The sequence below is a fragment of the Lacerta agilis genome, chromosome 6, assembly GCF_009819535.1.
Source record: "Lacerta agilis isolate rLacAgi1 chromosome 6, rLacAgi1.pri, whole genome shotgun sequence".
NCBI classification, from domain to species: domain Eukaryota; kingdom Metazoa; phylum Chordata; class Lepidosauria; order Squamata; family Lacertidae; genus Lacerta; species Lacerta agilis.
This window is the reverse complement of record NC_046317.1, coordinates 63,248,320-63,263,877: the sequence shown is the minus strand read 5'-3', so window position 1 is coordinate 63,263,877 and position 15,558 is coordinate 63,248,320. Positions and strand designations below refer to the sequence as shown.

General features: G+C 39.9%; 1 protein-coding gene across 12 annotated transcripts in view; it reads right to left on the bottom strand.

Annotated features, from left to right (window-relative positions):
* Window positions 1-15,558, bottom strand: part of PPP1R12B (protein phosphatase 1 regulatory subunit 12B) — a 105,718-nt gene that overhangs the window by 30,270 nt on the left and 59,890 nt on the right. The window contains exon 1 of one of the 12 annotated variants that reach the window (XM_033153086.1): window positions 6,226-6,427. The exons of 10 other annotated variants lie outside the window; for them this stretch is intronic. In XM_033153086.1, coding sequence (XP_033008977.1) covers window positions 6,226-6,327 — 102 coding nt within the window. In that variant the 5' untranslated portion in view covers window positions 6,328-6,427. Of the gene's footprint in view, window positions 1-6,225; window positions 6,428-15,558 lie in introns of those variants that run through there. One more of the 12 variants, XM_033153084.1, reaches the window with a different exon arrangement.

Genomic DNA, 15,558 nt, shown 5'->3' with positions numbered 1-15,558 from the left:
TTTATTATTTCTGTCTTTTGCCTCAGTTTCCCCAGCTGCCTCTTCAAGGTCTGTGCAGCTGCACTTCATTAGCATCAAACCTAAAGATAGACAATGCTACACAGAATATCAAGATGAACTTTATTTAACTTCAGAAAAGCTCAGAATTCAGAAACCGACCTACTTGACCACTTTAAAGAAAAATGCTGTTGAGCAAACATTCCACCTGACAATAAAATCTAAACCTCTCCAGAAAGACAGTATCAAGAGGAAATAAAATGCAGGCATTCACAGAAGATGCAGGGCCTCTCTTCAGTTCATCGTGAGAAGGGTTATAGGGCTGTACCTTCTTTTATCCCACCCACTGGAATATATCTTTTTATTACAGAAGAATGAAATACACTTCCATTTCCTGGAAGGTGGATCAAATCTAATGAGGATGGCCACTATACTGTTGTAGTGCAACATTTTAGTCATTGTATGTTCTCTCAGGTTGGTTCTTTGGGGACACAGGTTCAAAAGCCATTCTCTGCCAGGCTGGGAGTCTAGGTTCAGTAAGTCTACTATGAGCATACCACATTTTAAGTAAGTGCCCACAGCTCAGAGCCAAGGTAGAGCCATGGACATCATGAGAACCAGGCCCTCTGCTATACAGTGCTGGCAGCTGGAAATTGCCTCTTGAACTAAAGGCAGATCGTTGTTGACACTAGAGAAGCATTCCTTCAAGTCTGGTTCAATTTGCTATGAGATGCACAGCAAAAGGAAGTGTCAGTCAATGGAGCCTAGTTTCCCTATGCGTTCAGCACCTATTTGGTTAGTCTTTATTACTTCTTTATGACACAAAAAAATGAAAAACAAAAAAGGGATAACTGATGTGTAAAAGCACTTCAAACAAAACTCAGCTTTACAACTGGCAGTCCTAAAAGTTGGCTATTCATTAACGCTTCTTACTGAGCTTCAGGCCTCCAGCAGTGTAGGATACTGGAAATGTGTGCCAGATTTATTTAGTGGCTGTCTTGAATGTTAACAGTTGTTCTGTAGCTCAGTGCAGAACTTTGATGTTAAGTCTCTGAAGGTCTAGGTCTGGCTTATGTCAAGTCAATTATAGTTGTAGAATTGTTCCCTTAAAATGACTTAAAGGGGGGAAACCCATAAGTAAAAATGAGTTCTGCATTATCTATTACTAAAAACTGAATGGATGGACCATACTAGTAGAAAAGGAATTGTCTTGGAGCCATGTTGCACAGGACAGAGAGCAACAAAGGAAACAAATTATTCAATGCAACATTATTTAATAAAAATAGTTTTGGTAGAATGTCAGGGTATACAACTAATTAATCAAAATCTGAAATACCTTATATGCTAAGTGGCCATTTTGTTGGTGCACAGGGTTTTAACTTATTTAGGTATTTTGGTTTCAATAGATATTTCTCAAATGATTACAGTATATTGAATCTGAATAGGTTCATAATAATAATAATAATAATATTTATTATTTGTACCCCGCCCATCTGGCTGGATTTCCCCAGCCACTCTGGGCGGCTTCCAACAGAAATCAAATACAAAAATATCAAACATTAAAAACTTCCCTAAAAAGGGCTGCCTTCAGGTTTTTTCTGAATGTCAGGTAGTTGTTTATTTCCCTGACCTGTGATGGGAGGGCGTTCCACAGGGCGGGCGCCACTACCGAGAAGGCCCTCTGCCTGGTTCCCTGTAGTTTTGCTACTCGCAGTGAGGGAACCGACAGAAGGCCCTCTGCGCTGGATCTCAGTGTCCGGGCTGAATGATGGGGGTGGAGACGCTCCTTCAGGTATACAGGACCGAGGCCGTTTAGGGCTTTAAAGGTCAGCACCAACACTTTGAATTGTGCTCGGAAACGTACTGGGAGCCAATGCAGATCTCTCAGGACCGGTGTTATGTGGTCCCAGCGGCCACTCCCAGTCACCAGTCTAGCTGCCACATTTTGGATTAATTGCAGTTTCCGGGTCACCTTCAAAGGTAGCCCCACATAGAGCGCATTGCAGTAGTCCAAGCGGGAGATAACCAGAGCAAGCACCACCTTGGTGAGACAGTCCGCGGGCAGGTAGGGTCTCAGCCTGCGTACCAGGTGGAGCTGGTAGACAGCTGCCCTGGATACAGAATTAACCTGCGCTTCCATGGACAGCTGTGAGTCCAAAATGACCCCCAGGCTGCGCACCTGGTCCTTCAGGGGCACAGTTACCCCATTCAGGACCAGGGAATCCTCCACACCTGCCCTCATAAAGGATGTTTTCAGTGATTTGGAACAATAGGCATCACAATGGGGTAAGGTTAATACATTTAAGATTAATATATTGCCGTGAATAATATATACAGATGTGCAATATCATGTCCTTTTACGAGAAGCCTGACAGTCAGATTTTCAAAATACCTTGTTGTTCCCATTATTATTAAAACAATATTATTTCATCCCAGTAGTTATCTCTACACCTACATTAAGATTTGAATCTGGGTGTTCTAGTACCAAAGTCATGTCCAAATATTTTGAACAGCTGGAACCCCATAATCCAGATGGGGTAAACTTGTTGCCCTCATAATGTTCATAGAATCACAGAATCATAGAACTGTAGAGTTGAAAGGGACCCTGAGGATCATCTAGTCCAACCCCCTGCAATGCAGGAATATGCAGCTGTGCCATACATGGATTGAATCTGCAACCTTAGCATTATCAGTACCACACTCTAACTAACTGAGCTATCCAGGCAGGCAGGATGACTCCAATTCCTATCAGCCCCAGACAGCATGGTCAATGATCAGGAATGACAGGAGATGAAGTCCAACAACATCCAAGGGCCACAGGATTCCTATGGCTACACCTGAACATTTAATATGTTAAATAAACATTAAATATGTTTATTTAATATAGATGTAAACCTCACATGCATACCATCTGAAAGGCTCATATCAACTTAAATTCAATTTAAGATTCATCTACCGATGGTCACTGTATCTGAAATGTGAACTGATAGTGGCTTACTGTTATTATTAATATTAGTTGTATTTTAGAATTATTAACCTATTTAGTACAAAGACAAGCTGCTCAAATAAGTCATTTTCAGCATTCTATACATGTACAAAATTTCTGCCTTCTACCCAATCCCTCAAACTGTTTTTTAAATTTTAAAGTTCAAATAGGAGGCATGGGAATCAGTAGTCGCAAATAGAGTAGACACAGAGAGGGGGCAAAAACATGCATGCATTGGTATCATTTCCTCTCTAAAATATTTTCCTTTAGAAGCATTTTTGGATTATGGAATATTTAGAGACACACTTCGGCTTCTGCAGTGGGGCAACCTTCTGGAAAGGAAACTTAAAAGAGGATGTCGTGTTCAACCCTCTGGATCCTTACAATCATGTTTCAGGGTTTAAAAAGTACAGTAAGATTTTACTTTTACTTTTGCAGGGAGACAACTAAGAACAAATTTGGCACCTTGGTAGTAGCTACTAACAGACACTTAACTAAGTTAACAACATGATCTCCAACTGCCATGGCTTATCATTTGTGAGAAAACAACTTGAATCCTGTTCATGCAATTTGTCAATAAGAGTTTTATTCTCCTCCTAATAATGTATTATAGGAATACACTTATGAGATAATGAATTCAAGTATTCATGCCCACTCTGTATGGTCAAACTATCCTTTTTGCTAGCTTCTCTTCCCAGCCAACTGTCACCTCCCTACAATTCAGATCTTCAAGGCACATGATTTAATATCTAGTCTTCCAATCGTGGAGTGGAAAATGGAACTAAATGACCTGCAGTTCATTATGCTGCTGAAATAAAATACTATACATACACCAGCTCTACATAGTCAGAGAAAGCAGGTGCACTGCAAAGAAACACTAGCAGAGCAAAGTGTCAAGATTCATTGGAAGCGAACAAGTTAAACCACGGGGAAAGACCAGCCAAAGGAAAATCAGCGTGACTGCTCCATTAGCACTAGAAGAACCTTCCTACACATCTCCTAATACGGCAGTCAGGGCATGAGGAAAACCTGTTTTTCCCTTTCTGTATACTTTACCCTGCTGCATGAACGGCAATAACTTCATGCAAATGCCAACTGTCTGAGAGACTGACTCACATGCAGAGAGCTAAGCAGAATGCTGGAAGTTGTACAAAGACTGAATCACCTTAGAATATACATGCAATTGATATCTATTACAGGTTTATTTTGTGAAGATACTAAGTTATCTCAACGGGCATACTGATTACCTAAGTGAACAAGCTTCGGTCCCACATACAAAAAAAGCCTTTCATGGATCTTGAGGCATACTTTTTTGAAATGAACTAGTGTTTGTATAAGACAAAACTAGTGAAAGGTGTGTAGGTGATGGAAGCCTGATTAACCTGTTTACTGTTTCAGTACAACAAGAGCTCTCCAGAGTATGAAGGAGTGATTTAATTGCTTAACAATAGATCCTAATAAGCAGTTTAATTGACAGATGAGGAAAATTGCCCAATTAAGCAATCAACTGCACAGAAAGGAGTCTCTCTCTCTATATGGCTCCTTTACATGCCTGTCGCCCAGTGTTTCAAACCGGAATTGAAGAAAAGGGATGAGTAAGGTCACAAATCCCTTCCCGAGACCTACAGAGTCACAAAGGAGAACAAAAGTGAGAGTGGGGAAGCCGGATGAGAGATGTGAAGCACAGCAAAAGTGGGTTCAAGTGAAGAAGTAGTGCAAGAGATGGGAAAGCTAAGCAGGTATCCCCATGGATGATAAATAAAATAGATGATCTTTGCTTAGCCATTAATACATGAGCACTAGGAAAGGTGCATTACAACTTTAAACAAAATCTTTAAAGTTGCCATTGACCCCATAGTTTCTCAGGAAGTTAATCCTTAACCAAAATTACCTTAAAGTATTCTTTGTGACTCCAAATGCATGAAAATGCCATGTAATTACCTCTACATTTTTCTCAAAATGACCCACTTATGCATCAAGTATTATTAACACATGCATCGTAAAATAGGTATTCGGCATTATGTTTAGTTGCAGCAAAGATGTATTGCAGAGCTGTTACTAAAATTGAATATATGGCTACTTCCCAGTTTTCTTCTTTGGAAGCAGAGTAAGTTACAATCATAAGAGCATCTAACAGGCTTTTATGTCCTGGTAAATACTAAGATAATTTTCAGTGTGCCAGATCACAATTAATTGCCTGCAGCTAATAATGCAGACTCACTAAAGCCAGTTTGCTTTAAAATCAAAGTGAAATCTAAACAAGGAATAGAGACAAGGGGAAATTCACCACTTTCTCTGGCTCATCATTCAGGTAGCAAATGAATTCCCATAAATGCTAACCCAGTTCCCTACACTTTGCTGACTGCTGATATGTGAAGAAACGTCTGGAGTTTTTGAAAGGACATATTCATTGCAGCTGCTTTAGATTATTATATCAGCTTCCTACTATTTCTCACCTACAATATGATATAGTAGTGTTAATATCAGACTTGCATTTGTATGAAGTTTCTACTGGACATGGCAACACAAGTATGAAATGTTTCTATGTGCCATTAAGTAATCGGAAATGGCAAGAATGTTCAAATTGACTCATGCTACTTTAAAAAAAAGAAAAGAAGTAAGAGTGATTCAGGAAAACTCAAAGAATTTGTGTTTAGAAGGTTTTAATACTTTCTTACAAATGGGAACTCTTGACACTTTGAAAAATAATGCCAGCTAGAACTATGGATATCTCAACTTAATCAGTATCTCTCACAAAGAGGCTATTTTCTGGACCTTTAAAGTACTACAGGTCATAATAGTCCATCAGCCCTTTACAGATAAGACAGATGTCCAAACTTCAAAATGCTAGCAATATTGTGAAATATAAGAAGTGCTCAGCAGTTTAACAAGCTGTTCAGGTTTTGCGTCATTTTCATTTCAAAGCCTATGCCCTCCTAGTAAAAATATTCAGCAAATGCAGTTCCTGTTCACTGTGAAGAGATAGGAAGCAAATTCAAGTGATTTACTTATAATCCCTGAATCAGTAACTATAGCAAGATGAGAAGACCCTGCATAACTATACTGTTGAAGGCTCCTTCTACAGAAGAGCTTTGCTAAGGCTCTATTTCACACGGACACCTTCAGAAGAGAAATGAATCACACAGAAAGACTCGAGTGGGAAAAGGCACAAGTAATCTGTGAACATAATCAGCCCTTAGCAAGTTACAATATAACACAGAAATGAAAAGCTCTTTGCTTACTCTGAGTGTCTTTGCAATCGGGGAAGGAGACGATGGGGGAGAATCAGACTGAGACTTTCTGTTTCGAGTAAACTCCTTACTCCTGGTATACAAGGACGACATGGTCCATTCAGGGTGGTGGCAAGGCAACAGGTCACCTCTCAGTAGCAACAAGATCCAACTCTTCACCTCTGTCTCACTATGTGCAGCTGGGTGGTGCCTTCTAAAGCAAGAAGAAACTAGTTTGACAATTATAGTATTTTAGCCAGTGTTCAAAGTTACAAGTTTCTAGGCACCAGGCTGACGACTGCAGAAACAAATGTCACAGTGGGCTGTTCTCCATAATGCTTTAATCATGACAAGACAGACCCCCAGGAGCTTCTGCTGGCAGAGGAGAGTGCTAGAGCATGTCACTGTCAGGTCCGAAACCTGCCTTCAGGTCTTCCCAAAGATTTTCTTCTGTTCAGAGCTTTCACACAGCAAAGCCAGACTATTTCCAAACAACCGATGATGGCAAGAAATCCAGTAACAAAATTGGCAAAAGCCTAAAGATTACTAGTTTATCCAGCTAGGAAGACGCCTTAGCAGAAAAGTTTTTTAATCCACAGCCTTGTCGAGGCAGATCTCTGTTGCTGGAGCAGGGCTGCATCATTAGGGAGAAAGTACAAATAAGGAACAAATGCTGCTACAGAAAGGGGCAGTCCAGATGAAACTGTGTTTTGTTCCATGCTCCAAGTTAGGAACGCCTTCACACACTTCTATCTACCCTCCCCTCTTGCTATTTTCTGACATTCCAAATCCTTACTTGCTCAGTGAGGAATGCTGGAGGGAGGCCAAAGGCATAGATTCACTTTCAACTTGGGATTTGGGCTGCTACTTGTAGGAGAAAGAAAGCTGAAAGTTCCTAAAGCCCAGATGGCTTCGAAGTATGAGGTCAGAACACAATTCAGTCAGCTTGCTTGCAAGGTCTAAGTTCCAGCCACTAGTTTTTCTAGCATGTTTGGGTGATTTAGGGCTTCTTCTTTAACAAGGTGTTTTTGTTTTGTTTTTTTACATTTTAGGCCACTGCCAGGCAGTCAAAATTTGTGGAGCAGAAAGTTAAAAATCTCTTAAAAGTTTGAATTCTAAGTAAAAATGAACATGTTGCTAGATAGGTGTGCCCAAGCAAACTCTAATTTCCTTTTAACTCTATCATACATTGGGTTCACTTGTGCTGAATGTATAGCTAGTATAACCTGATGGTAACAAGTACACTGAAAAGCTAATCAGTACAAGCTATAAAGCTAATTCACTTTTGTATAGGTATTTGCTTAATTGGTTTGGGTGTGATACATTTTGTATCTCATACATAATCTATGCACTATTCTTTGGGATTCCAACAGTATTCAAAAGCGAAGCTATAATAAAGTTTTCCTTCAGCAAATTAGCACTCAAGAATACCAGGGATAATTATTTAGTTCTCAGAACACTTGAATAATCTCCAAGTCAAAATACAACTGAGAACGAGAAAATATCCCGTAGCATTATAATGACTGTGATTAACAAATACTCATACAGGTACTTAATTGGGAAAATATGCAAGAGGGATGTTGGCTGACAATGATAACTTACTGTGTATTCTTCTGAGTATAAATGCCTGGCTCTGCATTACAGAATTATGTAAAAGCTAATTTATGTGATTAGTTAAGGGACTGAAATTTAGGTTCAAGTTCAAGTTCCACAGTAAGGTAGGAATAAATACGTTTAGGCAAAACCTTTTATTACACTGCAGCTGAAGGAGGTGTGTGTGAAAAGAGTAATCAGATAACTGATAAGATTTAGTTTTGCCAAACCTGATTAAGAAACTAGTAGAGCAACTATCATATTCAAGTACAATTTCTACGAATTAGCAAGTCAGCTGAAGATACAAAAGGGAACAGTAGATGCTTTAAATCCTATTTTCTTAGGCAGAGCTTCTTGCAATGAGTTAGAAGAAGAATAACCACACACATTACTTTTAGTCTCTTACACATATGAAGCAACCCTTTGCTGCCAATGTACCTATTTGCATAATTGGCCCATATCTCAAAACAACCTTAATTCATTTCTTTAAATATCTTGCACTTCTGCTTTTTCTTCCATGATTGCTTGTGTTCCTAAACAAAATTACCGGTATTCAAGTAGCCTACCTCATGACAAGAGATGCCGTATCAGAATACAAAAGAACTTGAAGGTAGCCCAACTTGACATCAAAGTGGAGTTAAGGATCTCCAAATTCCACACACCACTTCTTTTTTCTAACATTATGTCAATATACCAAGAACAATGGAGTGATTCATAATCAGCAGTGGCTAGGCTCTGCTAGAAGGAGTTGGGGCGGGGTAGGGGGGAGGAGAGCTTTGTGTTTAAAGACAAAGTACAGCTAATAGATAGCATAATTTAGAACACACTGAACCTTTAATGCCAGTGTTCAGTTTTAGGCTGTGGCATGTTGTCAATTAAAGTCCAAACCTTTTGAGCAGCTGATATTTTAAACAGAAAGGAACTGAAAGCAATGTAGACAAAAAGGAACTGAAATCAATCTAGAGCTTCTTAAAGTTTGTGAAATCAGTATCACCCCTAAAACTTACTAGACCAGACCATCCTTCTCACTAATTTCACTGGTTACAACCCAACTACTACATTTTGTGGCAGAAGTTCAGGGATGGATGTGGATGTTTAGACAGCTCAGACAGCACCATTCATTCACAAGGGGAGGCTATCAGCAGGCTTGTGGGGGAATTCCAAAGAGGGCCAAGCATGCTCAGTGGCCACAAAATGATGGCTGGCTGATGGAGGGAAGAAAAAACAGGAAATAAAGGAAGCAGGAGAATGGAATGGAGTACTGCATTCTGAAAGAGGTCATGGCTGACTGGAACCCTCAACAGGATCACTCCACAGTGCAGCACTTTGTGGCAGGTCCCACATGTAATCTATCATTCTGCTTTACTGTTATAAGCACAAGCCTGATTATGACAGGGATAATGTCTTTGATTCTAATGTATGATGGCAAGATCATGTCCTGTAAGAGAGACTGTAAAACAATTTTTGGAGGGAGAATTGGCACTAGGCTGAGATATAAACATGATGAAAAACACTGCAGTGATTTCCCATAAAAGGAAGACAAGCAAAGCCCTTTGCCTGCAATGTACTGAGTGCTGATTTATTGCCTATGTAGTAGGTTCTCAAGTCCTGGAAATAAAGGGATTAGAGTAGAAGATCCCACATAGCAATTAAATACAGAAGAATCCAGCTGTAATACAGAGATCTTCCTTGATCAGCTACTATACAATAAATCATTAAAGGCAATCTCCTTTATCCTTGTTGAATAAAATACTGGGTCCAAAAGTTCATATGGCCTGCTATAAAGCCAGCTAATCTTCCATATCTAAAAGATAGCCTCAGACCATAGTTCTTTATCAGTTCATCTATAAAGCTGGTAAGAAAGAAGAAGCAAAAGATGGCAACCCAGAGAACATATTCTCATTCATCTCCAATAAAATCACCTACTTGGGCGCATGCAGAAGTTTGATCATACTTAAAGACGTCAACTTTTAGAAACAGCCAGTTTCTTTTAAATGTGAGTGGCTAAAGAGGAACAGAATGTGCATGTACTAAAAACAGTAATCTGTTTATAGAAAGGACTAGCAAAGTGGATACATCCCACAATTTCCTAGGCTTGATGTCAAGAAATAGATTCTACAGAGGGCCAACACATTACTGCACCCCACTCCAAGTTATACACCTATATAGCAAATTATAGTACAAATTGACCACTTTATGGGGACGGGGGGACTAAAGACCATGACTATAGAGTATTGGTATACTGAGATTCACCTAAAAACAAATCTATTAAAACAAAAGAACCAAAAACAAAGTAAAGAAAAGGGAGTAAATTTTACAGTATTCATTACTTCAGAAAGTATGAGAATACAAAGCAGGTGTTTCCTATAAGTCAAATACCAGAACACACTATGTTGTTTTAGTAAGAGGGATATGCTTTCCAGAATTGCTTTCTGAAAAATAACCATCACTTAAACTTAGGCAGAATATAAGGTTCTAATTTATAACCACGTAAACCACTAAAGCCACTAAAAATGCCATCCTATGCAGTCTTATGAGGAAGAATGTCGCAGTGAATACAGTGGAATTTTGTGGACCAAAAAGCACGCACAGAATTGGGTGTAATTTACAGAGATAAATAGAAGTCAGCATCAAATCCAAACATCACTATTGCAAACAACTTCAAGATAAACACATTTCTGCACAGCAGGCTGTGGTGGCAAGGAAACCAGATGTGACACCCAGCAATCTGGACTAACCTTTTTTTACAGGTTAGTCATTGGATTATGTTATGAATTTGGAGCTTTGCAAGCCAACTGGACTGAAATCCCTGCCAATCCATTAATGATGCTGTAGTCTTTATTAAAAGTAGTTGCATCACCACACTGTATTCTTGGGGCTGAAAGACAATGAGAGGAGTCTTGGTAGAATGTCCACATGGTAGTCTGATTTCAGTAATCAGTACAAGATTGTTGGATTCATGGTGGCACTTTGTAGCTATTCTAAACCATATACATGGACTGGTAAATAATAATAATAATAATAATAATAATAATAATAATAATAATAATAATAATAATTTTGTACCTAGCCCATCTGACTGGGTTGCCCCAACAACTCTGGATGGCTTCCAAAATGATATACAGAAACAGAACAACAGCAACAACACAACAGAACATCGCCCATTAAAAGCGTCCTGATACAGGCTTCCTTCAGATGTCTACGGAAAGTCATATAATTATTTATCTCTTTAACATCTTTGAGAATTCCATAGGGTGGGCATGACTACTGAGAAGGCACTGCAACTTCCTCTGGTACAGGCTGCAATTCCTACACATTAGTTCTGGAACAGCAGGCTGGATGTGAGGGCAGGTATGTATGTAAATCATGAGTTAGGGATGAAATGTGCCTAATACTAATTAATGTCTATTGTATTAAAATCCTGAAAAGCAGCCAAACTCCCATCAACTTTCTAATGATTAACTGATTCATCTATATACCGTATTTTTTGCTCCATAAGACGCACTTTTTTCCTCCTAAAAAGTAAGGGGAAATGCCTGTGCGTCTTATGGAGCGAATGGTGGTCCCTGGAGCTGAATTGCCCAGGTGCCAAAAGAGGATCATGCTTTTTATTTTACAAAGAGAAAGGGGAGTGTTGAAAGGACCCCGCTCAGCAGCTGATCAGCAAGAGATCGGGAGAGAGATAAGAGTCCCGGCTCCCTTTCAGCCCCGCCCTCCATTGTTGAATGTGCTGCAGAGGGAGGTTGTTTGTTTCCCCAGCGACATGTGACTGGCTGATTAGATTATCTGTCTGGAAACTGTAGAAAAGGCTCCCTTTCCTTAAGATTTTTCAGAAATGTGAGTTAAACCTCATAAAAATGGGGCTTTTCCTCTTTGCTTTTCCCCCTTTGCAAAAGGAGCTTTGCTTTTCCCCCTTTGCAAAAAAAGCTGCAAAACTTTTAGCTGATCCTAAAAAAAGCCTTTTGCCTTTGCAAAAACAGCTGCAAAACTTTTAGCTGATCCTCAAAAAAGCCAGGGCTTTTCCCTTTACAAAAAAGCTGCAAAACTTTTAGCTGATCCTCAAAAAACAAAACAAAACACAAAAAGGGCTTTTAGAGGAGGAAAACCAGAAAAATATTTTTTTCCCTTGTTTCCTCCTCTAAAAATGAGGTGCGCCCTATGGTCCGGTGCGTTCTATGGAGCGAAAAATACGGTATATATAAATGTTCAAGATGGGTCGCTTGATGTAGCCGCAATGCTCCGTAACCGCTTGACCGGTTCTCTTTGAATTTGGACACAACATTCCATGGGTATATGGGAGTGATCTTGCGTACCTGGATTGCAAATATACCACACCTTTCATAGGTAGAAATGTGATTTTACATCCAAAAAAAATTACCCCCTCCAGTGGACATTTGAAGGTATAGCACAGTAAACCCGTTTTGAAGGTATAGCACAGACACACCACTCCACCATAGACTTGCAGCTACTGAACACTTTGAAATGCTTTGCTCAGTACAGGCCATCATCCAAATAGACGGGGCTACAGAGGCTATTAGTCTGACACAGTACATCAGGTTGAATGTTTGAGGTAGAGAAGGCTCGCCCAACTTCCACAAATTATATTTGGAAACACTAACTAGACCATCTTTTTTCTGTTTCCCACCCATCATTTGGACTTCAATTCCTGTCCAACTGTAATGAGCCAGATAGGAAAGGGTTCAGCAACAGCAATTCTGAGTTTAAGTTATAATTCATTCACAGGCAGCAATGAAGACCAACACAACCTTACTTTATATGACATACTTTTAGACTTGTGTGCAATTTTTACAATAACATTCTGCCCCAAAATGATAGGTGCCTTTAAACAGAACTAGCCAGGTGCCACTTAGCTTTATTTTTGGCTTTAAAGTTCAGCAATGTTAAGTTCAGCATCAGGATGATTGCAAAATAGCATGGAAGACTTCCAACACCTATGACTGAGCATAAGCTTGAACAAAATATGGGAATGTACTCAGGTACACACATATGAAACATTAGTGTAAAAAAAAGGTCCCATATATCAGAATTCTAATTTACTGTACTCCTCATATCCTGGTTGATCACGAGTCCTAAACTACACTTAAATACATAAATGGCTTTCAGTTTAGGACTGCTTGTTGTTGTTCAGTCGTTCAGTCGTGTCCGACTCTTCGTGACCCCATGGACCAGAGCACGCCAGGCACGCCTATCCTTCACTGCCTCCCGCAGTTTGGCCAAACTCATGTTAGTAGCTTCGAGAATACTGTCCAACCATCTCATCCTTTGTCGTCCCCTTCTCCTTGTGCCCTCCATCTTTCCCAACATCAGGGTCTTTTCCACGGAGTCTTCTCTTCTCATGAGGTGGCCAAAGTACTGGAGCCTCAACTTCAGGATCTGTCCTTCTAGTGAGCACTCAGGGCCGATTTCCTTGAGAATGGATAGGTTTGATCTTCTTGCAGTCCATGGGACTCTCAAGAGTCTCCTCCAGCACCATAATTCAAAAGCATCAATTCTTCGGCGATCAGCCTTCTTTATGGTCCAGCTCTCACTTCCGTACATTACTACTGGGAAAACCATAGCTTTAACTATACGGACCTTTGTTGGCAAGGTGATGTCTTTGCTTTTTAAGATGCTGTCTAGGTTTGTCATTGCTTTTCTCCCAAGAAGCAGGCGTCTTCTAATTTCGTGACTGCTGTCACCATCTGCAGTGATCATGGAACCCAAGAAAGTGAAATCTCTCACTGCCTCCATTTCTTCCCCTTCTATTTGCCAGGAGGTGATAGGACCAGTGGCCATGATCTTAGTTTTTTTTATGTTGAGCTTCAGACCATATTTTGCGCTTTCCTCTTTCACCCTCATTAAAAGGTTCTTCAATTCCTCCTCACTTTCTGCCATCAAGGTTGTATCATCAGCATATCTGAGGTTGTTGATATTTTTTCCGGCAATCTTAATTCCAGTTTGGGATTCATCCAGCCCAGCCTTTCGCATGATGAATTCTGCATATAAGTTAAATAAGCAGGGAGACAATATACAGCCTTGTCGTACTCCTTTCCCAATTTTGAACCAATCAGTTATTCCATATCCAGTTCTAACTGTAGCTTCTTGTCCCACATACAGATTTCTCAGGAGACGGATGAGGTGATCAGGCACTCCCATTTCTTTCAGAACTTTCCATAGTTTGCTGTGGTCGACACAGTCAAATGCTTTTGCGTAGTCAATGAAGCAGAAGTAGATGTTTTTCTGGAACTCTCTAGCTTTCTCCATAATGCAGCGCATGTTTGCAATTTGGTCTCTGGTTCCTCTGCCCCTTCGAAATCCAGCTTGCACTTCTGGGAGTTCTCGGTCCACGTACTGCTTAAGCCTGCCTTGTAGAATTTTAAGCATAACCTTGCTAGTGTGTGAAATGAGTGCAATTGTGCGGTAGTTAGAGCATTCTTTGGCACTGCCCTTCTTTGGGATTGGGATGTAAACTGATCTTCTCCAATCCTCTGGCCACTGCTGAGTTTTCCAAACTTGTTGGCATATTGAGTGTAGCACCTTAACAGCATCATCTTTTAGGATTTTAAATAGTTCAGCTGGAATATCATCACTTCCACTGGCCTTGCTGTTAGCAAGGCTTTCTAAGGCCCATTTGACTTCACTCTCCAGGATGTCTGGCTCAAGGTCAGCAACCACACTACCTGGGGTGTATGAGACCTCTATATCTTTCTGGTATAGTTCCTCTGTGTATTCTTGCCACCTCTTCTTGATGTCTTCTGCTTCTGTTAGGTCCTTTCCACTTTTGTCCTTAATTGTGGTAATCTTTGTACGAAATGTTCCTTTCATATCTCCAATTTTCTTGAACAGATCTCTGGTTTTTCCCATTCTGTTTAGGACTGCTATAGATTAGGACTGCTATAGATCAGCTACTTCAATGAATTTTCTGTCATTTTTGTCCTCACTTCTTACTAGTCTGATATCCTGCCAACTGTGTTTGGGGGAAACAGGCCTACAATCCACTTCTGAACACAGGGTCCTTTATTAGAAAGCTAGTAATTCAAAGGTATGTCCCCACCATTTTTCATAATTAAATGTTTTATTTTATCATAATCTAAAAGTTGCCTTTTCTCCCACACTGCAATGGACATAAGCCAGAATGAAAGCTTTCCAAGTGCTATAGAGCCTCTCTGCTAGGAAATAAAATAACATGAAAAATGCCCTTCTAGGCAATGCTCTCTGGATTCCCAAAAAAGGAGTTGTGCATCACAACTGTTCTATTTACAAAAATAGTTAAAAGCACAACATGTTACTGTTCACTATTGGTTGCTCTTCCATATTAGTCTGCTAGAGGCTCACCTAACATTACTACCAAGCAAACTCCATTGCTTCAAAGGAACTTGTAGCAGTGTCTGACTGGGGCATACCTCACCATATTAGGTAGTCAGATCCCAGAAAACAAAAAAGCTATTGTGGGCAGACATAAAAGACTTTGCTCTTGGAGAACACCATGACAGTAAAGCAGAGAAATGAATGGAAGATTTTACAGAAGGTCTGTAGGAGTAGCAGCATGATTTGAGGGGAAACTTTCCGCTGAACTGTTAAGTGTACAATGAGAATAGTAGGTGTAGCACTTTTGTAACAAAGCAAGTGTTAAATATACAAGAGATCAGCACAAGTCTGCAACTCACCTTTAAAGCTGAAATATTGGCATAGAGATTTCACTGAATTCTCAAAAAGAACTAGAAAAACACCAACAAGTTTAAGATCGTGAAT